At 48.7% G+C, this 26,276-nt stretch overlaps 1 protein-coding gene across 1 annotated transcript; it reads left to right on the plus strand.

The window, feature by feature from the left end:
- The first annotated feature begins 1,364 nt into the window (after positions 1-1,364).
- Positions 1,365-25,954, plus strand: LOC124204374. Its single transcript, XM_046601426.1, has 14 exons — positions 1,365-3,107; positions 13,949-14,086; positions 14,316-14,483; positions 17,758-18,037; positions 18,110-18,204; positions 18,685-19,271; positions 19,333-19,696; positions 19,884-20,067; positions 20,250-20,401; positions 21,828-22,082; positions 22,447-22,537; positions 22,649-22,736; positions 23,167-23,604; positions 24,157-25,954. The coding sequence occupies exons 1-14, from the start codon at positions 2,730-2,732 to the stop codon at positions 25,742-25,744; spliced, it is 4,806 nt and encodes a 1,601-aa protein (XP_046457382.1). The 5' UTR covers positions 1,365-2,729; the 3' UTR covers positions 25,745-25,954.
- The last annotated feature ends 322 nt before the right edge of the window (positions 25,955-26,276 follow it).

The following is a 26,276-nucleotide window of genomic DNA, read 5'->3' on the forward strand; positions in this document are numbered from 1 at the left end:
ATATAAACTGCACCAAGTACTTGGTTCCGGCTCCTAGACCCTCTCTCCCTTGATGTGCACACGTTAAGGTGTGTGTGTACATGTATTTGTTTGAAGTTGCATGTTGAGCCGCTTTTGAGAAATTAAAGGATTTTCATTTGCCAGGCCTTGGGCGGGTCGAGTTGAACTCGCTTAGGCTGTTGCTTTACGTCGAAAAGCTTTTGATGATTTTATGGCCCCGCTATCGGTCGTTTTCCATTTTAAAACATTTACAGTCAGGGGGGGAGGTAGCAGGGGGGCCAAACAGGCTAGAGTAAAAGTAGACCGAGGCAACAACATTGTCTTTTCATCTTGCACTGCAGATGTTTTTATCTGACGAGCATGGACATGCTGATCGTCATAGCAAACCCCTGCGCCGCCTACTATCTCGCCCGGTTTATCTCTGGCTGGTGCAAAAAGTTGGGTTTCTCTTTTGTTTTGTTTGTTCGGCCACTTTTGATCGGCGATAGATTTCATGTTGTGTCTGCCGTGTGCCATTGATTTCTCTTCCCGGCGCTGGCAGTTCTCCTTTGTGGGTCACGAAATCGTCGCAGTCATCTCGCGCCGTAGGCTCTTCCTCCTCCTCCTCCTACTACTACCCATATTCGAATCGATGGATCCGAGCGCGCGCAAAAAAAGGAAAAAAATTGAAATGAAAGTCTATAGCAGAAGAACACAACTATTGAACAGCAGTGAGAGAAAGCAATAGCGAAAATGTCCGGACGGACGGGGGGAGCTATGGAAGGATCAACGGCAGTATCGTCACTACTCGTCACACGACTGAGCTCAATATAAAATCTATAAAACTGCAGACTGTGCCACCGCTGTTGTGCCGTTGTGAGACATTTTTTTTTGGGTGGAAAAGAAATAACGTCGTTGCGTTTTTTTCTTTTTTTTACTGAAGGCAATGCGCCATGAAAAAAGACGGTTGTTGTTTTCTTATTTTTGTTTATTTTATTTTTTTTCGGTTTTGATGGCGACCATGTCTGAATACTTGATGAAGGACTTGGCTATCTCAGTACGTGGCAAACTCGGGCAACAACAACATAGTCAAGTGCATTGCAGTATAGATGACGGTATCGGGCTGAATGACGCAGAAATATCATTGGCCATTAATTGGCTAAAGTGCGGAGACCCATCTTTTTTTTCCAAACGCGGAAAAAATTTCCGCGCATTTGTTTTCGACTTGTCTCGATCCTCTTGTAACCACGATGGACGTTGGGTCTTTTTTCGTTCATTTCTAAAAGGAGTGAAGAAATTGATACTTTGCCATAGTCAATTCAACTCAACTGGAGATGACACACAACCGGGGATGGTGCTGTATCTCTGCTGCTGCTCCTGTCGTGGGGTCGTCATGCGCAGTCTGCTAGGAGGGAGGCCAGGCGGAGTGGGGTATATAGTTTTGGCGCGCCCCATACACCGCCGGCACCTTTTTTTTTCTTTATATTTTTTTTATTTTCCATCTCGACGTTCGTTCGTGAGTGTGTGTGTGTGACTGGGGGGCGCGGTCTGTACGCGATTCACTCTGGCGCGGACGGTGGAGCGGACAGGTAGTCAGTCACAGAGTTGCTCTGTGTGTGTGTGTCTCACACTATACGAGTCATTTCGTGTGTGTGTGTGGTGCACGTCTTTTTTGTGTGTGTGTTGTGTGTGGCTGTGGCGTGTGTTTAATAATACCCACCCCGGAAGAAAAAGAAAAAAAAGCAAAATAACGACAAGGGAGGGAAGATAATAAATAAATAAATAGAAAAGTGTTGCTGAAGGGGGGCGCAGGCGACCGGATGTCCAATCTCTCAATTTTCCCTTTTTCATTTCCATCCATTTTCCTCTTGCTGCTGCTGCTCTCATCTTGTTTTCTCCATCTTCTTCTTTCTCATCTCCTCGTTCATTTCCGTTGCGCAGCTTTTTCCACGTCCACTCGACGGACCGATCCTCGCTCCTCACTCCGCCGACCGAAACGATCCTATTGTCGCTTTCTCTCTCGTCACACGCGCACACACAAAAAAGTCGAAAACGAAGAAGAAGAAGAATTTTCCCGTCAGTTTGACATCGCCAGAGTGTCTCTGTAAATAGCCAATTTCTCATCATTTCCCATCCGAAACAATTATAGAACTCTAGTTGTCATCATCTCTCATTTATTTCTCGCTCTCTCTCTTTCTCGCTCGTTCGCCGTGTGTGCGTGTGTGTAGCTGTGGGTGTGTGAGCCAGTGCAAGTGTGATCGAGTGCCGAGTGAATTCCATAATCAATTGCTGTCGTGGGTTCTAGAGCGGCTAGTGCTGTTTGAGTTTATCATTTTTTTTTCTTTGGTTTCTTTTCACGCCGGAATTGTTTGGTTTGCGTTTGGAACGGCGGAAGCGAAGGGAGACAAAAAGGCCGGCCGATGCCGTGGAACAGATGCGCATTGGTCAGAGAGGACAGTCGCTGGTCTGTTGCTGGCCCCATCTCGTCTCACTCTAAAGTTCTGGCTGCTGCTGGATTTGTCGAGCCCCACATCCGGCAGCATCCAGCATCCGAGAGACGACGACTGTGACCCACCAGCGATCCCATCCGGTGCCAACCGACACGTATATCCAACACACGGGAGAAAAGGAGTTAGATCTGCGCTCGTGTTTCTGGTGTCTGCCGTGCGTGCGTGCGTGTTTCTTCTGTGTGTGTTGTTTTTCTTTTCTTTTTTTCCTCGTTCGTTGTTTCTTCATTCAACCGCCAGAAAATGTCGTCGTTTCTGGTCACGGCCATTGTGACGTTGACGATTGGACTGTTGGCCGTTTGGGATAGTGAGGCGTCGTCGTCGTCGGTGGCGGCCGCAGCGGCGGCGGCGGGAACGGGATCGTATCGAATCCGGTCGCGGCCGCCGCCAGGAACGACCCACCAGCAGCCGTCGCGCTCGTCGTCGACTGGACTGAGCCGCAACAGCAACAGCAATTGGCAGGACGTTTATATCGCGGGCTTTTTGGCGCTGAGCGATCACGAGATCGAGGCCCCGCTCGGCCAGGGAGTTATGCCGGCCATCACGCTGGCCCTCCGCCATTTGGCCAACAGCAGTTTCCTGCACGATTACCGACTGCGCCTCCTCTACAATGACACGCAGGTACTGCATCCCACCCCCCACCCACTCACCACCACCAGCAGCGATCATTTTCCTCTTTTGATGATGACGACACACTCTGGCCGCTGCCCTCGAGCGTTGCCCATCAGACGACTGGGGCAATAAAAATAAATAAATAAAAAAAGATCCAACACAATAACGAGACTGAAAGGCTGCAGGAAATTCCGCCGACTCACTGCACCCCCACCTTGATAGACTCCGCCCGCAGTTTCTTTCGCATCTTGTGACGTGGGGATCCGAGAGAGAGGCCGGGGCCCCGATCTGATTTCTTCAGGGACGAGACGATTCCCTTCAGAGTCGTCGGTCAATTCGACCAGTTTCTCTTTTCTCGGGGGCCAGCCCGAGGGGGGGGGGGCCAGCCAAGGAGAGATACCCATTTCCTTTTTCATCAGCCGATATATCTCATCTCCTTTTCCCCCCTTGTCGATGTGTCTAGCAGTAGTACCTTTGCGCAATAATAATAAGAAGAGAGCTAGTGCTGGTTGGATTATTGTTATTAGATGGTTGATGCAACAAAACAACAAGCCGTTTGCGAGCTTTGGCACCCGTTCCGGCTATTTTGATAAAAGGGTTTCTCTGATTTGATCGCGCGCCACTCGCCAATCTGACGACGGTCGGGACTGTAGCGACGACACGTCGACCCGTTTAGTTGGGCACACTGTCGGTCCACGCTCCTCCCTCCCTCCCCCTCACCCAAAGTGAAGGCAACAAGTTGGCCATTGCCAACTTACCCAGAGACCAGCAGTCCTTCTCCTCTTTCCTTTATTTGAGCTTTGAGAATGCAGACAGACCCTGGACAAAAAGGAGCCCGGCCATAATATAACAGTCGCATAGCATAGATCCGGTCGGGATCTATAAGAAAAGAAAAAAAGAGACGTAACTCTTATATTCTTTATACATTTCCCAGCGACTCGTGTATTTTGTTCGATTCTTTTTTTCCCAATGAAGCTGGTCGTTGTTGTTGTTGCTATTGTCATTGTCATTGACATTGTGTAGACGCACTAGAGAACTTATTGGAAATCTGATTGATGCCACACACGGTGAAACTCGTGCGTGAGTTATTTGCCCAGCAACTCTCAGCACCAGCATCGCTCGACGACGATGGCGATCAATTTTTTCTTTTTTCCCCCTATTGAAATAACGCGAGGGAGGAACGTCATTTTGAGGGACGACTGGTGCTGTCGCTAATTATGTATCGATCCGATTCTCTCCCGCTTCCGCTTTTTTTCTTCTTATTTTTCATCCGGGAGCTTTTCATTTCTCATTTTCTTCTCTTCCCCCCACAATCTTCCATCTTTTCTAATAGTTTTCTTCACACCCACCGGGAAGAAGAAAAAATGAAATTCCGGTCCATTCTCTTTTGATTATTCAAATTTTTTCTCTTGCGCCAAGGCGACGAGAGTTCCGTTTCCAAATGGATTCGATTGGTCGGGAAGGTTCCTGTAAAAAAAAAGGAAAAGTCTCGGTCACTTTGCCTGTGCCAGCGGTATATAACCTCTTCTTTATGCATATACTGTTTCAACATAGTCGCAGGGCAGACAGCCAAGCTCCTGCACTGAGTACATATAGAAGTGATGGGCGGTATCCCATTTCCATATTTCCAATTTCCAATTTTTATCTTTTCTTTTTTTTTCTTTTACTTTTGATGTCGTGATATTATTAACCTCCCCCTCCGTCTATTTCTTTTTCTTTTCCTCACTTATTCAAAAGAGGCAATCGAAACGGGTCGCGCCGACCGAAAGAATCCAAATAATAACAATATTACGACGTTGCTTTGACTTTAGTGGATTTTGTGAGAAAAGGCCATTCTTTGGCCCGGGCTACTGTTGAAACTGATCCGCTGCATTCAATTTCTAAAAGTGTGTTTGTGTGTGTGTGCGGATGGGTGGCAGAGGAGGAGTTGATCCGCGACTCCCACACGCCGCGATTGATTAAAGTAGCAGACGACGACTCACGAAAACTCTACTGCGAACAAAAAAAAAGGGGAAAATAAAATCCTATCAAATCCCGACTGCGGAATTTCACAATAGTAGGGGGGAGGCTCGTATAAATTTTATTGCTTTTCAAATCAATTTTTTTGGATACTTTTGCCGATGGCGAGGAGAACAACCAAATGTGAAAATGTGAAAGAGAATGTCGGATGCGGCAATGGCTGGCGTTGACGCGGCGATGGATGTGCGGGTCGGCGTGAGTGTATGAATTGGATTATGAGGGGAAGAGCGTCGTGCAAACATGACCGCGCGTTTGTGCTTTGCGGATGGATCAAGTTGCCCGTGCCAAGTCCGAATGTGCCAAGGGGAAATATTTATTCGTCGCCAGCCCCGACGCGGACATGGTCGCAAATCGATAGCCAACAGCGAACGAGAGATCCTCTTTCGCACTGTGCACAGGATCGTCTACCACCACCAACAACATCGTGACCTACTACTCTCCTTTGTGTGTGTGTGATCCAGCAGCAGACCGGGATCATCTTTCTTGCCCCCACCCCGTTTTGACGGACAATGAATCCGGGCGGCGGGGCCGCAATTCAGCGAGTCAAATGTCAGACGCGAGAAAGAGAAGAGCGCCAAAGTCTGTCCGTCCGTCTGTCCGTCCACCATCAATGGACAAAGAAACTCTAAACTATGAGCGCTGCTGTCGGAATTGATAACGATGATCCGTCATTAACGGGAGATCCCAACTTACTTGTACGTACAGCGGCGCATTCAACGAGGAGTTTTCCATTTCCATCACGAGTTGCGGTGGTGGTGGTGCTGGTGGTGGTGGGGGGAGTTTGTGCGTAGTGGACGCCCACCCCCCACCGTCGTTTTGCTCCATCGATCGAGATCCTCCCATTCGAGTCCAGGTGTGTTGGCCAGGTCCGCTCCCGAACCCTGTGCAGCCTCCTCCTGCTCCATAGTAGAGAGATAGAGAGCGGGTGGTGGTGGGTGTAGTAGTAGCTTTAGATAATAAGGAAAATGTATAATAAGGTAGGCAACTTTGGGAGGGGATGTTATAGGGCAACTTATTCCCAGTTTCGCCACTTTGCGTCATCATAGACCGCCCGTCCGTAATAGCAACTTTGCGATTATGATGAGGGGGGAATATCATCATAACTCACGAGGACTCGATCCCGCCCGGTTTGAGACTCGCCGTCTCTTTCACCCGGTGCGCCTTTGTCGTCTTTTCTCTCTTCATCTCATTATCATGGCAAAGGGGGATACAACACAGCCAACGTCTGTTTGTTTTCTTGTTTTGTTCCTTCCATCAAAAGAAGAAAAAAAAAACCCACTTTTGGAAAGAAGAATAAATACAAATAAAATGGGAGTAAACAAAAACAAACCGAGGAAGAAAAGAAAAAAAGTCGCATCTCATGGCGCCGAGTTTGATTGCCCCATCAGCCGCAGCCCTCAGCACTTGACGGAACTAAAACATCCAGGGCCAAAAAGCTGATGCCAAATCAATAGTCGACGACTCCGGCCAATGTCCCGGCTACTTTCACCGCTGCTCAAGGATCCCAGCCAGAAAAGATGATCCATCAACTAACCGCACACACACGCACATTTGCAGAAACATCATGTCAATTGATTTGGCGGCAGCGGCGGAGGCAAAAGAGACTGGATGACGATCCGCTCTCTTATATCTATCCATCTCTCCACTTTCTCTCCATCTTCCGGCTAGCTTTTTTCCTTTTTACATGTCCCCTCACTCCCCCGCCCCTCCATTTTTTGGCGGAAGTCCGGAATGGCGAATGTGATGGATGAAAAGCCTTTGAAGCCAAAAAGATCGTCTGTAATTCCGAATTAGTGGCATTAGACAGAAAAAAGGACGCGTATACACAGTTAGTAAGTAGTATTAGTAAGTAGTAGTAGTACTTTTGTGCGAGGGGGGACTTTAGGATGACTTTGGCCGTCTCTCTTCTGCTTGGTGGTTCTGCTCCACTTGGGGTTGTCGCTTCCGCCGCAACGGATCCATTCTCCCTCCTCTCTCTCCTCTGATAGGATGACGTCAAACTTGGCCCCCCTTTAAAGAGGTGGAAGGGATCGTTCCTTGTGCGGAACTCGTCGGCTGTATGCGAAGTTGGTCGGGCGACAAGAGAGGCAGAAATGGGCCGTGTCCGTTTCGCCAGGGGCAGAACAGGAAGAAGAAGAAACGAATCGGAAAGAGATTCTCTTATTTCGTCTGCTATATTTGAAGGCTTCCTTGGAGTACTAGTGGATAGGCTAAGCTCCTGATCCTGCACACCCGGAACGGAAGGATCTCGGCCTCTTTTGTCGAAACGAAACGATGAAAAATTGGGTTAAGGCAACAACCATCAATGTTCACAACATTTCCCCAGAGTTGGACTATACGCGCTGGTGGTACACACAAAGACTGCAGCAAGGCGAGTTCAATCCGAGTTGTTGTTGTTGTTGTTGTCGAGCGAAATGACCCTCAGGCTTTTGTTTTGGTTGCCTGGAAAGTTGATCCCGTTTGGGGATTTAGTACCGACGCACAGCACAGCAGAGGAGGGCGCCGTCGGTGGTTTTGCGCTCGCATCCGATTCATCACTTTTTGGAGGGTTATGAAGTCGTGGGAGGAGCACTTGCGCTCCATCAGGCAATGCTCTGCCGTGCAGCTGATGGACAGCCGGGGCAAAAAGTATATAGGATTGCCCACCACTACTATACTAGACTATGTAGTAGGTAGTAGTAGTAGGTGTGGCGGAAGGGATCGTTTTTCTTCCGGGGTAATGGATCACGACTGCTGCCCCGCCACTCGTGAAGAAACTGTGATGACCACCCTGGAACGAATGCGGCCACCACACCCGCATGAGACAACGTCGTCTGCCATTGATTATCGCCGCTCCTCGTTTGGCATAGGGTCGCCGATCCGCCGCCTTTGTCATGCAATTTTAATTCATTGGATTTGTTTCACGGGGTCCGTCGTGTCGTGACCAGATTTCCTTGTTGTTGTTGTTTTTTTTATCTTGGATACTACCCGTTTGAGTTGGGCCAGCAGGGAAATTGATCCTCCTTCCGGTGCGTATCCGACGGAGGAATTTATATATTTTTTTTTTCTGAAACTGCGGGTTGGAATAGCTTTAGGCAGAAACGAAAAATTCAGCCAATGACTAGATAAAAATGTCATTTTCAGAATTCGAGTTGGAGATGGGCCGGCCGGAAGATTGGAATGAAATTGGAGCGAAATTGAAATGCTCCAAAGACAAGGAAATGGACCAGTTGGAAAAGCCTAAAGTCTTTCCCAGGAATGTGTTTATTAAGAAAACGCTTGGCAAAGTTGACAGATGAATTTCCCCTCCCCCCATCCTTCCATTTTTCGTTGGTTGCTCCTCGTTTTGTGTTGAGACTGAGAAGTTGTCACGATTGCCCCCTTCAAATCCTCCTCCAATCCCGACTATGAGACCGTAGAACGTATAACTCGAGCTGGCGAGAAGCGAATTGATTACGCCCTCAGCAGCAACTCTCTAAACATTTGTATTCATGTTTACCTTGACGTAACGTCTTATGCTCATCCGTCTCTAGCTTCAATATTGATACGCCCAATTTTTTTCGGGTTACACATTTCTTGTGCCCTGACTGGGCTGGGCTGGAGAAATCCTCTTTCCATCCCGTCTCCCGTCCCGTCGGCCTCTCTAGTCGTCTCCAGTCTTCTGCGTTGTCGCTTTTCATATCAAAAGCAAAGCCGCTTATCAAGTGATTCCCCCCCCCCCCGCTCCTCCGTCCCATCATCATTCCGCCTATTTTGTCAGGCAAGAGACGTAACAGACAGACAGAGAGCAAAGCATGCCAATCCTGCTTTTGATGACGTTCTTACGTCAAAAAAACCGTCCGCGCGTCGTCTCTTGTATCGTTTGTTATAGTTTTATACACGAACGGGAATCGTCGTCGTGCGTAGATCCCCCCCTCCGTTTTTTACTTTTTCGTTCGGGATTTTTTTTTCTACTGCCTTGAGCTGCTTAGTGATGTAAAAGTCAGCTGCCGAGATGTATGTATTATAGAGTGGGGGGAAATAGCAGGAGATTGTACTATTCCAATTGTCCATCTTGTGCATATCGTTACATCTTTGCGGATGACGGACGTCTAGGTATTTATTGTGTTTTCTGATTCCCCATTTGGCAAACATCTGTCGGCCGTCTGATAAGGAGATTTTACTGCCCCACTGACGTTTTTCCCCCCGTTGTCTGGACAACAAAACGAAAAGAAAAAACATTTTCTTCTTCTTCTCCCAACTGTGATATCTCTTTGGGTTTTATGATCCTTGTGCTATGGTACTTGATCATTGCGTCTCTCCTTCTTTAATGCGACCACAAAACACCACCATCACTGCCCGTCGTCGTCGTCCCCTTCTCATCTCGGGGATCAGGAGGGGGGCCATTTTATATGATACGGCCTCGCTTGTTTCGTTGATTCAAAGGAGCCCCAGCGAATAGGAGCAAAGAAAAACTGTCCGCGGGACTCTCTTTTAGATGTTTATGGACTTTTTTCTTCTCTTGTGGGGGTGGGTGGATGGGGAGGGCCGTTATGGAGAGGACACGAGGAGGAGCAGATAGGAGGACGGTGCGTCATCATGCACCTTATAGGAAGTCCAATGGTGTAACTAGATATGAATGTTGTCGGGTGAGATGATGTGAAAGGGAGAATCTAATATAAGAGACAGACAGACAGACAGACGCAGTAGCGTATAATATAGCCCCTCTCGTCTATCTTCAGTAGTATGTGATATTATAGGCCGGGAGTAGCAGCAGCAGAAGAAGAAGAAGAAGAAAATCCTTCGTCTGTGCTAGATTCAGCACTGGGTGATCCCTAGCTGCTCTTTTCCCAAAGAAAAGAAACATTCAGAGCTCTGGCAAGGAGACTCGTGAATGTGTCGCCGATAGATAGGCTATATAGTGTACATAAAGAAGGAGGAGGAGGCCTTGTATATTTTCGTATCGTGCCCCGGTATATAAGGTCCTCCTTTTTTTCATTCATTTTCACTCTACTGAATCGAATCGAATTGCCAGCAGCAGCAGCAGCAGTAGTAGTCCCTTGTTCCTCCCAGCTATGTATAAGCTCGTACATACACATCAGCACATTGCCTGGCTGTTTGTGCATGTCTTTCCACGTTTTGTTTTGCCTAGCTCCTCTTTTCTCCAACCTAAATATGTTTGAAGGATTTGGATGGAAAAGCAGCTGAAAGAAAAGAAGTTTGTTCAGTCCTTCTTTTTTTGTACTGTATACTCTGGTTGGGTCTAGTATTTGAAAATGGCATCACACTGTCTTTATATTCTCTTCTTCTTGGCTGAATGTTTTCGTCCCCAAGGCGTCGACTTTTCCATGGAATTTTCTTTTTCTTGTCTCAATTTTGAGACTCGGCTTCTTCTTCTTATTCTTTCGGGTATTGTAGATTCACTTTATGAATAAGCGAAGGGAGAGGAAGAAAGAAGAAAAGAGAAAGAAAAAAAGAGCATCAAAGGCTTTCCATCTTTTCAATCATAATAGTGTGTGTGGCGCAGGCTGGCGCTCCATCCGTACCTCACGCCCCCTCCAGAAGACGGGAGACAAAATTCACGGGAAATATTTTCTCTTGTTTTTTCCTTCTTGCTTTTAATGTTTCGATTCTTCTCTTTCGGCAGACTAGGCATTGTCGTCAGGATATTTACAAGCTGACCCTGTGCTGGAAGTGTTGATATGTCTGATATTTATGGGTGACGTAATCCGCCGCTATTTACAATGCGCAACTCGGTTTAGGCGATCACATAACTCGCAAGTTTGCGGTCTACACAGATCAGAGTCTTATACGACGCAGGAGAGAATTACCTATGAGGGCAAACTCTTTTTTTTTTTTTCGAGAGTGCCGAATCGATTCCGCGAAAAACTGCAGTGAAACTGCACCCGAATAAGAGAGAAAAAAGTTGGTTGGTTGGAGGGGACAGGAGGCGAAAAAGTTATGGCTTTATAGATGGGGCGAAACTGGTGGTGCGGAACGAGCCTCGAGTGAGAATCGAGTTAGTTTGCCGTTTGCACAGTTTATTATGTGGAATCTGTGTCTGAATTTTCTGAATAAAATGTTCATTTCATTCCGCCTGTAAATTGCCCGTGAGAAGAATATCAACGAGAGAATTGAACCCGGATCGAACACTGGCAAATATCCTTTACTTGCGTCGTCTTTTTCTTTGATTTTTCTCACGTCGTCTCTCAGTTTCTGTTGGAAAATAATTTGTTGTCGACATTCAAAAGTCAAGGGCCGGCCACTTCCGTTGGTCCGCCATTGCAAACGTTACAGCGGTCGTGACTTGATCCACGTTTTCCGTGTCTTTCATCTCTTTCCAACCCGAATTTGCATGTGAAAACGACAGAAGAAAAAGGAATGGGAGAAGGACATCCAACTTGTCCGATGAACACAAATGAGAAATGTTACGTGTCTTACCGCAGCACAGCTCGGCTCTATATGTATGCCGGTATACTTACGCAATATACAGTCTCTCTCTCTCTCACACGACAGTGTCAGGATTGATTAGGATTTTTCCAGCTCTCCCGAGCCACTGCACAAAGATCTGAAATGACGTACCCAGCACATTCCGGAGCTCCCAAAGTCTATACTACTCATACCAACCATTTCATCCTAATCCTTTTTGAAAGTCCACCATCAACCAACTTGGTGGTGTTGTTTTCTTCCACTACCAACACTCTTCTTCTACTTTGCGGGGAGCTCCTGCAATATTGATCCAGTCAGGATTTTTTTTTATTTTTTTATTTCGTGAGGGTTTGGCTGGCGGGAGGAGGAGGATCTCTTTTCTCCTTTTTACTACTGCACCCTGTAAGCAGTGCAATACTGTACTTTTTTGTTGGGGGGGAGGGGGTTTTGTTTTGATTGTCTTTCTCTCTCTGCATTTTCTCTCTCTCTTTATACATTTCCCCGTTTCGGAGGGACTCGTGTGCTGGACTTGGGGGGGATTGTTCGGGATCAGATTCCGCCCCCCGTCTTTTCTTTTCTTTTTTGGGTCTTGTTGTGTGTCCCGTCGTTCGTTCGGCATTTTCCGCATCGCCGGCGGCCGTTCTCTCCGACAACAAAAAAAAAAGGAGAGAGGATCTTTTGTTCTGATGGCGACATCTGTCCGTCCAGACTCCTCCCGTTCCCGAGCGAATTTTTCTCGTTGTGTCTAGCACTGCGCCGCACGCACGATTGGTTTCGCCTCGACAGAGAAGGAAAAATAAAATAAAATAAAAGCAAGAAAAACAAATGCAGAGTGAAGGAGCGCGTCTTTTTTTCTTCCTTCCCCGTCAGAGAAATTCACCCAAAAGTTTATTGGGAGAAAAAGAAAAAGAAGAAGCGCCAGAGTCTCTAGAGGCTTCGGTGCAGTGGCGGACGGGCGGGCGGGCCAGGCCGGGAAATGGGAAAGGCGGCCGAAGCTTTTAGCGGCGCTGATTTCGCGGTCGCCCGGGTTGTTGTATGTAGTAGCTCCTATATACGGCGGATGGATATTAAATATCGATCTCTCTTATTCTTTTCTCTCTCCGCCGATGGGACACACACGCCACGCACACGCCAGCCGAGCATGTGCTGCTCCTGCTGCTGCTGGCGTCCACACATAACGGCTGTCTTTCCCATTTTTTTTCTCCGTTCAGAAATAATAAAAAAATAAGAAAAAACGTCGCCAAAAGTGGATTCCGTAGCGAAAAAACCGCAATCCGTTTTCTCTCCTTTGACGGGGTAAGGGGGAGAGCTGTTTTAGTCGAGTTGAAATCGCCTCAGACGGAAGGGAGTGGCCGGCTTTGGCGGCCACTATCGCCCGTTCCTTCTCTAATCTCTTTCCGAGAAAGAAGAAGAAGAATGGCCCAGTCAAAGGCAAAAGCATCTTGCTTCTTCTTCTCTTTTGGCCTTTCCTTTTTTATTTGGAACTTTGAAGTCGGCAGCAAATCATATCCCTCCACTGCACTGCCCATCCGGCGAGCTCTTAATGGACGCCATCGACGTTGTTAAGAGGAGCCCATGAAAATCTGGGGGGACGCAGAAGGAGAAGAAGAAAAAATAGTAGATATATAAAGTTTGATGGGCGAAATGTGTTGCTATAGTCCCCCTGGATGAAGAGATGGAACAATAACGGAAGGGAGGACCTTTGAGCTCCTTATATCTCTTGTAATTTCTCTCGGCGAAAAAGAAAAAAAAAGCTCTTTGAAGGAGACCTTCACTCGTTGGCTACCCTTTGTTAAGTGTGAAAATATTCTGCAATGCTTTTCCAGAGATGAATAAATGGGGGGGGAGACGAAAACTTTGGCTCTTTTCAATCCAGCAGATGAAACCGTCATCAATTCAATAGAGTCTGGGGCGTCGTCTTTTCTCTATTGGCGCTCAGACGACGCCACTGGTGTCTCGCCATCTTTACACTCTCGACATTTTGAAATACTTGAAAAGCCCGCCCGCCTGATGCACACAGCACTCGATCGCGTTGGCACATCCAAAAACACAACCGCTTTTTATTTTCTTCTTTTTTTTGCAGGATCGTTTTTTTTATTTTCTACTCCTTCACTATGCAGCACTTCTTTTTTTCTTTGGCGTCCGCCGGTGCGGGCGTTTTGACACGTTGATAGCCATCGCTTCTCTTGGCAGGTCTTTTCTTAAAAAATCATCTTCTCTTGTGTGTCGATGATATCGGCAACTTTTTCTTGGCCCCCTACACACACACGTGCGTAACAACGTCGACTTGGCGTGTTTCAAAATGACCGTCGCCATGGCAACGCCAGACTCACTGCTCCATACAAAACTTATGGATTTTAATTGAAACTTTTGAATTTGGAAATGTCCTTATTCTGTGTCGTTTTTAAATAATCATTTTTCGTTTTGTTTCTGTGTCGTTACAGTGCAGCGCCTCTGTGGGCATGAAAGCCTTTTTCGACATGATGGACAAGGATCCGCGCAAAGTGATGATCCTCGGTGGATCCTGCAATTCCGTCACCGATTCCATCGCCAAAACATCCAAACATTGGCGCATTCCCGTGGTAAGTGCTGCTGAGCTGTGCCCCTTCATTCATTTCTTCCGTGTCACGCGCCCCGCTGTTTTTTTGGCCGGCCAATCAATCGACGGCCAAGGCCGTTCGTTGTTTTTCTCTCTCGTGAGGAGGACGATCCATTTTCTTTTTCCTTTTTTCGCTGCTGGGTGGGGTGGCCGATAATAATCTCTTTTGTTTCCATTTTGATGAATGGTGGCCCTGGTGTGGTGGTGATCAGCTCTCGTACGCCGACACGCACCCCATGTTCACGCGCAAGAGTTACCCCAACTTTTTTCGCATCGTCCCGAGCGAGAACGCCTTCAACGCGCCGCGCGTCAAACTGCTGCAGGCCTTCAACTGGACCCGCGTCGGGACCCTCTACCAGAACGAGCCCCGATTCGCCCTGGTAAGTTTTATTTTATTTTATTTTTCTTATTTTTCATTCGCTATTTTCCACAAGGACTCCCCGTCCAGACACTGATCCCCTTGCATACATCTCCTTTAATCAATAAGGAATTAGGAGCCCAACCACGTATACACCTTATTTATGGAATTGTCAATGTGGTGGTGGGAGGGGGGGGGGGGTTATAGATGTGTACAGTCATAGTGGTAGGCCATTAGCCGCAAGGAAATGGGGAGACCAAAGAGATAGTCGAGGGAAAACAAATTGTTGGCTTCTCTCCCGTCTCTTGTCCCGACCGTGATGTCGCGTCTCTTGATCGTGACGGATGGCCAGTATCTCTACCCCCACCCGCCACTGCCCTCCAACGTGATGGATGTGCATATCTCCTCCTTTTTCTCTTTTTTGGCTGGGCTACACAGCCGTCGGCCTAGGCGACTTTAGCTCCCGCCTGTATAAAAACAGACGTCGATACAATCACGAGACCAATGGACTTGCTCCTTGGTGTACATCGGGGATAGTCTTGTATACGTTAGGGTCGTTTTTCTTTTGTTTCTTTTCTCTTTTTCCTTGGCGACGCTGGGGGTCAATCGCTGGGCCGATCATGTCGGATGGCGCCGCGTGGAAGGGGTAATGTGCTGGCCCATGTGGAAGGGGGGGGGGCTCACGTCTTTTGTCTTTGGACGTCTCGGGCATGTCCGACGACCGTTCGACCTCTGCCTGTCGTGTCTCCCGATGCCCACACAAATAACTGCGGACGGAACGGACCGACTGCTGTCGCACTGGCGCCCCGTCGTTATTGTTTTGACGCCCAAACGCATTTGACATTTCTCCTCCTGCTCGCTTGCCCGCTCAGACTATTGCGGGTAGAAATGACATATGGAAAAAGCAGAAAAAGGAGAAGAAGAAGGAGAAGTAACATTTGTTCCAGATTGTTGTTGTCTCAATGTTTCATTCGGAGAAGTGACGGGAGAAAGATGGAAGAACTGGAAGGATATGAATGGAGATGAAAGAAGAGTCTCATCTTTTTCAATAACGTCACACTGCGCTCTGTGTGTGTGTGTGTGTCTGCCCTCCTTCTGGCTGTCGAAACCGGCGCCTCTATTGTCAATAGATCAATGTGTATAGACGATGGGGGCCACCCAACACAAAAGTAGAGAATAGACGACCGTTTTTCCTCTCTCTCTCTTCCCTTTTACAATCTATATCTATATATATACGTTCTAGGTAGAGTAGACGACTTCTGTACAAGTGGGTGGGTGTGAGAAAAGGCAATAACACTTTTGAAAGGAACCAATAGTTTCCTTTATATCTTGGCGGGGTCTTGTATTCCTCCGCTTGGCACTGCCAGTGCTGCTGCCATTCCAATAGGCGCCGCCGTCGCCCAAGTAACCAATGCGGCATCTCGGGTATCGTCTAATAATCATGTCAAACACACAGTGCAAATAGAGCACACACAAGACAAAGAAGATGAAGGCTGCCATTATGATTAGAAAAGCAGCCGACAATCGTCGTATACACCTTGACTCCGGGTCCGTCTGACGTCAATTCACTCCGCCGTATCATTAAACAAACTTAACCGCAGATGCAAACTCCTTACTACTCACTCTCGCCGGTTGACAACAACGAGCCCCGTTTGTCGTGTTATTCGCACTCTTGGCCGGGTTGTATAGTGCACCTGCTGGCCGCCTTCCAGCAGCAGCAGCAGCTTCAATGGCATCTCTTTAATTGTGGCACATGTCTCGAGATGAAGGCACATCGTCATAACTCCGGGGGGAGGTTGCCATTTTTTCCTTTTTTGTTTGTTGCTCTTATTCGTACCTCGACGAGAAAAGATGGACCAGAAAAGAGAGAGTATAGAGGCTGCTAGCTAGATGCTCTGGAGTTGTATTATGTTTATAGTGATGTCGCTCTGATTTGATTGTCTCTATAGTTTTGCAGCTCTTTTCTTATTTATTTGGGCCGCCACTGTTGCTAACGAACTATGCCGGGCCGGCAGCACTTTTATTTGTTGTTTATTTTTTTTCCTGAGCCGACTCATTTCTTCTTCTTTGTTTGTTGTTTTCTTCATCATCTCTTCTTCGTCTTTTCATGTGACGACAGATAATGTAATAATATATACGTGGGGACGAGCGACGCCATAGCAGCCAGCCGGTTGATTGCGTCTTTTCATTCTTAGAGCTCTCTCTTTGCCCGTCGCCAGATTTTCCTTCTTCTTCTCCTTGCGTCTCATTGAGTTTGGTGTTGTCGCCCCACCACCACCAACAACTCAATGACGCCCTTTCATATCTCTGTCCATCCGAAAGGATGATGATGGCCACAAACCGCTTGATGTGATTCCGCCCAGCAGACTTTGATGCATCATCTTAACTTTGTGACAACTCGCAGCAGAAATCGGCGGCCACCACAAAGACATCCAGCTCGTCTCCCAACAACCAAACAGGATCCACAGACAACTTTATTATTGTCTTATTATTCGGCCCTGGTTTTGCGTTGGCGGAGTGTCCCCCGACAGCCGCCGATATTTAAAAGGTGGAACGATTCGGTTGTCACTCAGAGTTATCTGTGGTAGCCCAGCAACAACAACAACCAAACGGGCCTCTTGTTTTTCCCTTTTATATTTGCGTGTGCTTGTGTGACCTTTCCGAAACGTTGAGCAAGTCGAACTGTAGAAAATTGGAGCCGTTGCTGCTGCTGTGTGTTGGCCTTTTGGTTCAAAAGTCTAGTCCCGTCATCCCACCCACGCGCGCGGGTCTTGTCGGATCAATGACTGACGAATGTTTTTGTGCTGGAATTCTCTTACTGTACGTCCATGACGGCCATGAAGGATGCTGCTGAGAGAAAACCTTTTTTATTATTTGCCGTTGGTGTGTTGTTATTGTTGTTATTTGCGACCGTTTCTCTCTCGCCCGCTCCTTTTTTTCTCTGTCGTCTTTTCTCATTTCCCTCCCGAGATGAGACGAGATGATGCAGTAGTCACGATCTTATTGAGTTTGGTCGTCACGTCGCATCACGACACGTCAATCCAGTTAGATGTCGACGTCGAGGCTGCATCAACTACCAGCAGAGGGCGTGACTCCCCTTTTCCCTGGCAATGTCTTTGCAGATAGGCCAACGTTATTTGATTGAACCAACTTTTCTCTGTATAAACCAACTTTTCTTTTTCGTCCCTCTGATGTTGTCATTCGACTAATGTCCAATGGCTTATCTTGATACAAAATGCTGGCGTTATCTCATTGGTTCTTTCTTTTTTTTCGTTTTTATTCTTCCGCATTGCCAGGCGCATAACGGACTGGTGTCGCTGCTGGACAGCGCCGGGATCGAGTTGACCGAGTCGCAGGGCTTCGTCAACGACCTGACCCAACCGCTGGCCAAACTCATGGAGAAGGACGTCCGCATCATCCTGGCCAGTTTCAACGCCACATGGGCCCGTCGCGTCTTTTGCGCCGTTTCACGCATCAATTTGTACGGCGGACGCTACCAGTGGATTTTAGCCGGACCGCGTCAGGAGCGCTGGTGGATGTCGCAAGCCGAAGACCAGCAGGATCCCAACGTTAATTGTGAGTGATATGTTTGTATTCCTTTTCTTAAAAAAAAATCCTTAACCGATCCTGACTGTCATTCCATTTCAGGCACCTCCTACGAGATCCTGGCGGCACTGGAAGGCGCCTTCGTTGTCGACGTCCTGCCTCTGACCAGCTCCAAACAAGTCACCATTTCCGGATTGGTAATGAGTGCCATAGAATTAGGATATAGTAGACAGCGGGATCGAAGTGAATCCAACGGGAAATAATGGGCTCGACACTGCGCCGTGCCGCGAAGTTTTCGACTTGATTTTTGCGCGCGAGTGGCAGAGAGAGAGAGACGGACGTGTTTGAGTTGCGAGGATTCGCAAGGATCGATACGCTGTTTGACAATGGCTGGCGCACGTAAAGAGATAACAATTGACGAGCGTTTTCCACTCGACTTGAGACGACAATGAAGGGGCAGCAGGTTACACGCGAATAGTGTCGTCTTCTCCCCCCCAACCAACTTGGGTCTCCCAAGTAACGTCCCCCATGCATCAACAGCGGACCCAACGGCCACAGACACAGAAAGTTTGTTGCATCACGCGGGACAATGTTCACTCTGTCGTTTGAAAAAAAATAAAACTTGTTCCGTCAGGATTTGCAGGACTCTTTTATATTTTAATTTTTGTTATTGGCAGACGGCGGAGGAGTATGAGAAACAGTACAACAAGGAGCGGGGCGACTCGTATTCGCAATTCCACGGCTACGCATACGACGCGGTGTGGACGGCGGCCCAAACGGTCAAGACGGTCATCCACAAGCTGCACGAACGCAACAAACAGGCCAAGCAGGCGTCGTCCGGCTCGAGCAGACAGCGACAGCAGCAGCAGCCGCACTGGAGTCTCCGCAACTTTACGTACCGCGACCCTGGCTGGGAGAAGCTTTTGCTGGACGCCCTGCGCAGCGTCGACTTCAACGGCGTGACGGGCCGCATCAAATTCGAGGACAACGAGCGCAGCGGCCGGCTGACGGTCAAGCAAATTGTCGGCGCTCACGAAGTGCCGGTGGCCGAGTACGAGAACGCCAGCGACACGCTCTTCCTCAACGAGTCGGCCATCTCGTGGATGTCGGAGAGCAAACAGCCGCCCAGGGATCGGACCATCCAGACGGTGGAGCCGTCACGCATCAGCGTGCCCGTCTTCGTCACGCTGACGATCGTCGCCGCCCTGGGCATCGTCCTCGCTTCCTCATTCCTGGCCATCAACATCCGTTTCAGGAACCAGAGGTGCTACTATTCCCAGCTGTTGATTTGACTTTAATTCAATTTGGGTTTACTCGCGCATCAGGTACATTAAAATGTCGAGTCCTTATTTGAACAACACGATCATCATTGGCTGCCTGCTGACTTATACGAGCGTGATCCTGCTGGGATTGGACTCGCACCTGACGAGCGAGTCGGCCCTGCCCGTCATTTGCACGGCCCGAATTTGGACGCTGATGGCCGGATTCACGCTGGCCTTTGGCTCCATGTTCTCGAAAACGTGGCGAGTCCACTCGATCTTCACCGACGTCAAACTCAACAAAAAGGCCATCAAGGACTACCAGCTCTTTATGGTGGTTGGCGTTCTGCTGACCATCGACATTGCCATTCTCACCACCTGGCAGGTCATTGATCCTTTCTACCGCGAGACGAAGCTGCTCGAGCCCTACGTGAGTCGGCGATCTTTTTCCTCCTTTTCTTTTCCAATTCCGGCAGCGGTTGCGACTTTGATCTAATCTAAAATTGAAGAGCGTCTGTATGATAATAATATAAAACCGGTGGTGGTGGTGGTGGTGGCCGTGCTGTGATTGATTTCCAATTTCTCCTTCCGTTTGTGTTTTGTTGTTGTTGCCACAGCCGCACCCGAGCCAGGACAACGCCGAAATCCGGCCGGAGAACGAATACTGCCAGAGTAATCACATGACGATTTTCGTCAGTTCCATTTACGCTTACAAGGGACTCTTGATGGCGTTCGGATGCTTTTTGGCCTGGGAGACTCGCAACGTCAACATCCCGGCCTTGAACGATTCCAAATACATTGGTGAGTCTCGCCGGCCGGCCGGCCAATCTCAATTCTTACGCTGGCTCGCTCCAGTCGCAATGCATTTTTGACGTTTGATTGTTGTTTGAATTTTCTCGGTCGCCGTTGCCACGACAACTAAATCTATATGTACTCACTTGTTTTCTCTCTCTCTCTCGCCGGACGACGACTACTACTAACAGGTATGAGTGTGTACAACGTGGTGATCATGTGCGTGATTGGCGGAGCTGTTTCGTTCATCCTGGAGGACGAGCAGGACGTTTCCTACGTCATCATATCGATCTTTATCGTCTTTTGCACCACTGGCACCCTCTGCCTCGTCTTCGTTCCCAAGGTAACACACGACGGCCAACTTCCTTTTTCTTCTTCCTCTTCTTCCTATTGCACATGTTGTGTATGGGACTGGCCCAGCGCATTCCCCCATCCCACCCAATCCATCCCCGATCATCCTACACACTCTATCCATTTTTATCCGTCCCATTATCGTTTTCTCCGGCTTGTCCCCAGGGGTTGTCGTCCATGTCGGATAGCAGCAGCAACGGGAGTACATACAGAAAACAGAGTCTAATAGTATAAATACCGATACTCGATGCACAATGTATGGGACGGGAGAAAAAAGTGCCCAGTAGGAAGAGAGAACGGGGCAGCACACGCCATCCGCTCTCGACATCGCCGATGCATATTTAACGTGACATGCGAACGCACTCGTCCCTCTCTTTACCTTTAGCAGGACTGGCCTACTATACTCTATTGTCGTTGGTTTATATTGTTGGAAAAGACCAATACTCTTCTCTCTTCCGGCTTCCAGCGGAGCAGAAAAAACCCACAACCTCCTTTTGCCTTGGCTCCTATTGTTGTTGATGCCTCCTGGCTACTTCCTTTCATTCGGCCTCGCATTAAGGAGCAAAAGAAAGAGAGAGAGATGGGGGATTACATGCAAATTATTGAAGATGGTTGTTGTAGGTATAGAAAAATACTCTTTGCATCCGTTGTGTATACATGCGAAGAGTGTCTTTTTATTTTATTCCTGGCAAAGATTTCCACTCGAGCTGTTGTTGTGTGTGTGTGTGAGAACTGATGGAGGAGCAGCTGCGGGGAGCTCGGGGGGCTGTTCCGTCTCTGCTTGGCTCGTTGCTCGACGTTGTGTTGTATATGCGAAACCCCCACAAGGAGCTGCTGCTGCTGCAGCGCTACCCGCCACGACGACGTCATTACCATTGGATTGAATTACGGCGGGTGCTCCTTGTGACACGCTCCTTTGCTTCTCCTTTTTTTTCCATTTTCCCCCCTCCCATCTCTCTCCTGTTTGAATAATGGAGCGTCGTCGACGCCGCCGTGCGTCGGATGCGAGCGTCCGACGACAACGACGACGCACAAAGCGGAAAAACGAAAAATCCCTCCTGAAAAAAATAAAACTTTCTCCTCGCTTTATTTTTGTTTTTTCTTTCTCTTCTGTTTGTGAAACCCCCGCAGAGTTGCATCTACTCCTGCTACACACATCGCTCCTTTGTAGTTTCATCCGCATTGCCGTGTCTGTGCGTAGGGGGGGAAAGAAAAGAGTACACTTTGAAATGGGATCCTTGTTTCCAATCATGGGCCGCATAATGGCGACGTGTGACGGATCCATTTCTTTTCATTTGATCGTATCATTTCTCCCCCCTCCTGTCTTCTTCATCTTCTTCTCCCTTTTTCCTCTCCTCCTATCCCGATCCTGACTGACACTGTCGCTGATTGGCCCCGCTCTTCCTTCTTTTGAGCAGCTGATTGAATTGCGGAGAAATCCGCAAGGGACGATCGAGAAGCGCGGCGTCAGATCGACGGTGAAACCTCAACTTCCGGGAGGCAAATACGGAGCAGGAGGCGGAGGCGGAAGTAGCGGCGGTGGCGGTGGCGGCGGCGGCAGGCAGAACAAGAGCGGCGCTAATCAAAACCGCGAGACCAGCCTCCACTACAAGAGCAAAACGCGAAACGCCAAACTGCGCAAGGAGCTGCGCAATCTCGACGACCAGATTCAAGTAACAAGTTTTTTCTTTTCTATTTTAAATGGGAGGGGACGTGGGACGATCCTTTTATATTTTACTTTATAATTCCAGGGCTTTTTTCCCGTTCGTCTACAACTAAGCTTTTCACTTCTAAATATGTAAGATTCTCCAGAATAGAAATCCTAAAAAAGGAATTGCCTTGGGGAAAAGGGGGGGCAGCATCAGCCAATGGTTATATGGCGTCAAAGTGTTTTCTTTTTGATATTGTGTTGTATTTCCACCTTCCCGTGAGTTCCCTCCCGTTGGGTCACGACTATCGTTTTCTGCGTCGTCACTCTGACAAACTTCTGGGCGACTTTCCGACTTACTCTTCTTTCTCTATCTTCTCTTCTCACAGAAACTTCTAGAGCAACTTGGAGAAGACAACGACTCGCTGGCAAAAGATGGACCTTCTTTTACCTACTCGAAAATCGATTCGGATTGCAGGGGTATGACATGCAGTTGCGTTTTGGGTTGCAGCGCCTGCTTACGTCATTTCATTCATCCATGTTTTCCTTTTGATTTCATCATCTGATTGGCGTTCGTCGTCGGTGGAGCAGTCCCTTCCGTCAGCGGAGCCGATACCATGTCCCTCTGCTCGCTCATCTCTTCGCCCGAACCGACTTCCACTTCGCCGCATCACGCCAAGTAAAATCACGAAAAAAAAACCCACCCGAAAAAATAATTCAATCAATTCACCTCCTCCTTCTCTTCCTGTGTCTCGATCCGTTTGCGCTTGACGGGGTGTTCCCCATTTTTTTACTTTCCTCGTTTCTTCTTCTTCTTTTTGTTCCGACTCCTTCCGTCGACGACGTAATGATCTATCATAGACATTGTTTCACGCTGAGCGCTACACGCTCGATAGCGTCGGACGGGGTGGTGTAATAACGAACTTGGCTATTAGCGCGTTGCCCCCCTGTTCTTCTTCCTCTTCCTCTTCCTCCTGTACACGTTGGTGAATTGTAGACTGGACTTGGCCGTCAGCACGTCCGCGTCTGATTAAGATCATTAGCAAGACAGACTAATGGCCCATGTTCTCTACTTGCCGTCTCTCTCTCTCATTTGTGTATCTACGCAGGGAGAACGGAGGCAAAGGAGTTCGAGCCGGACACCACCAGCACCAGGAGCTGCAGCAGCAGCAGTCGGTGGTGCAGTCGACGTCCAGTGGCTCTGGCAGCGGATCGACGGCCCCGGCCACGGCCAGCGTGGCCATGTGGACGGCCATCAGTAACCCGCTGCTCCTCATTAGTCACGTTCTCAGGAGATCGATGGATTTGCAGCAATCATCCGGCGCCAACGATGAAATGTCCGGCACGGCTGAATGCGACGGACAAGAGCAGGAGCAAATGGGCGACGACGACCTGGACGCCGAGTCGTTGGCTCACAACATGAGCGCCTGCTGCGAGTACGTCAGCGTCGAGCGGCACGCCGAGCCGACGCCGGCCAAGGCCGACTGGCAGAATCAAGCGATTGACGACAACCCGTTTATTCCCACCAGCAGCGTCAGCAGCAGCAGGTAGGAGGGCATATGCCGAGGAGATCACGACAGACAGACACCACATATAAACGGGTGTGCGCCTTCTCTGTTTGCCCAGCAGAGTATGTTTGCACATCAGTTGAGTTTGAAAGAGCGGGAGAATGAGAGTCTGAGGGGATTCAAAACTGTCATCACGTTGGAGGAATGGGGTGGGGGGGACGAGGCGGCCGTCATCTATTTCATCTGTCGTTCCATGCATTATTAGTCTGCGTCACTGCAGCCCAGCAGAGTCCTAGCCTAGCTGCTAGCTAACATATGTACAGCTCATCTCTCTCTCTGTCCTCTTCTCACGAAACACCCGATGCAATATGTACACAGTGGTGGTAACTTGTCTCTATATACCATTGGGATTTATGTTCTGGGGATCTGTCAAAAATAAAAAATGCCCAAGGGCATTTGACCCATTTCTTTCATGACTAATCCAACTGTTCACATATTCCTCGTTTGGAATTGATGTTATTGTTTTCCCTTGTTTTTTTTTTATTCTCTTCTTCTTCTTCGCGTTTTATGTCGACGCCGGCGCCATCAAAGGGACGGGATGGATGGAACGGGAATGGAAGAACGTGACAATCCCATCCCATCTGCGTCAATTTTGAACAAAGAAGAAGAAGAAGAAGAAATAGATGAAGAGATGAGAAGCATCTCGAAGAGTTTGCTGCTGCTGGTGGGGGGCAAACCGCCGTCATCATCCCCCCACCAATCTCCGCCCGGATCCTTCATTTCCAACCTGTCAGGCGACCGTTCCGGCTGTGGCGGTGGCGGTGTCGGCGGTGGCATCCAGTCCGGTGATTCGCCATCGGATGAATGGGGCGCTGCTCAAGTCCACAAGAGCCCGGGCTCGGTCTCGGTCTCGCGTTGCGCTTGCCATCATTCATCCGCTTCGCCGGGATTCGGGGGCAGCGGGACGGCAAGACGACGACGTTGCCAAATGATGGAGAGCTTCAGTTTGACCGAAATCCGGTCGTCGCCGTCCGGCGGCAATGGCACGTCTTTGTCACCCGAATTCCAGCCCATCCACAACCGGAGTCTTTCCGTTCAGGGCACGATGGCGACGCATCGGCGCCAGCAGTCTCCCTATTACCTGGACTGCAAGGCGGGAGCAACACCTTACGGCCAGCACGAGCAAAGCCACAGCGACTCTTCCTTCAACTACGAGTCCAACATGTCAGAGGTGGACACGATGAACAAGCCCGTCAATTATTTCGAATATCGATCGCTGGAGAGCCTCGATTCGCCCACCATCAGCGACACGACCATCAGCCAACAAGACGAAAACGAAGGCGAAGCAGAAGAGGATGAAGAGGAGGAAGAAGAGGAAGAAGAAGAAGAGGAAGAAGCCAATTCGACGAGAGTCAACTTTGATGAAGGGTCCACGTTCACTTCTCCCAGGGAGGAGGAACTGGTCGTTATCGAGGACGGACTCTACTCGCTGCCGATGGTCATCGCCAACCTGCACAGCCCCCAAACGGTTTTGGTTGTCAACGGACTCGGCGGAGACAAGACGACGACGACGCCGCCGACGTCGCCTAAAGAAATGAGAAGAAAAACACCTCCGCCGACGCCGTCGACCACGCCCGTCAAGACCAGCTGCGCCGATCTCACGGTGGGCTCGACGACGACGACGACACTACCGTGCAACGTCAATTCCTCCTGCGTCAAGCCGCCCGGTCGCTCCGCTTCGATGCAGTCCAGTAAAGGGTCCAGTAGAGGGTCGGCCCGTGGCAAGACTAAATCCCAATCGACTCGTGATCGACGGAGACGAGCCGCTCAAAGCAACAACAAGCACACGAGTAATGAGGACGTGAGCGGACGGACGAGCAAACGAACTCCGCACGGCCACCAGCCGAGTGACCAGCAGCGCCCACAGCAGACAACTGGTGGCGAGCACGCCGATTGGAGTATTCTTCCTATTTTCAAGCAGCTGATCGTTCAGAGGCAACTGGAAAGTGGCGGCGGCTGCCATTCCCAGCCGATCGGCGGCCTCAGCGATGACGAGAGGATATCGACGACGACGACGACGACGACGAAACCAGCAATCGAAGAAATTGACGAAGGTCACCGCCAAATGTCCTCCTGTCCTAATCTTTCTATCAAGTGTGATGTGGTTGAGTATTTTTAGTTTATTGGAATCCTTACCAAAACAAACAATGTCGCCCTTATCACTGTCGTTTCAAAAACGGTATCAAAACAGCAACCAAAAAAAAAAAAAAATCCTAATTGATCCCAAATGTCTACTTGACTGTTGATCTCCCCTCGCACACACATTCCATCTTCGATTGTGTATATCATCATGTGTCAAATATTCAAATATATATATCTATGAATTATCGAGAACTGGTTTATTGAAGGTGCGTTTTTCGACTTTTCCCGCATCATCGAATTTGCTGCTCCCACTGAAAGGCATTCGCATTCAAGAAAAACTACACTAAGGAACATGTACCTTAATTTTTAATTCAACCAGGTGTTATCTAATGTCTATTACCTATTTACCTGACCCTATTACCACCAATGAAATGCAAAAAACAAATTCTTAATGAAATTTGACAGGTGAGAGACGCTGCGACCGGCGAGGAAGAAAAAAACAGTTACAGTGAACAAGGATTGCACTGCATAAAGAGAAATTAAGGACGATTTGTGATAATTACGTGAGG

Source organism: Daphnia pulex, chromosome 2, assembly GCF_021134715.1.
Source record: "Daphnia pulex isolate KAP4 chromosome 2, ASM2113471v1".
Taxonomy (NCBI): Eukaryota; Metazoa; Arthropoda; class Branchiopoda; order Diplostraca; family Daphniidae; genus Daphnia; species Daphnia pulex.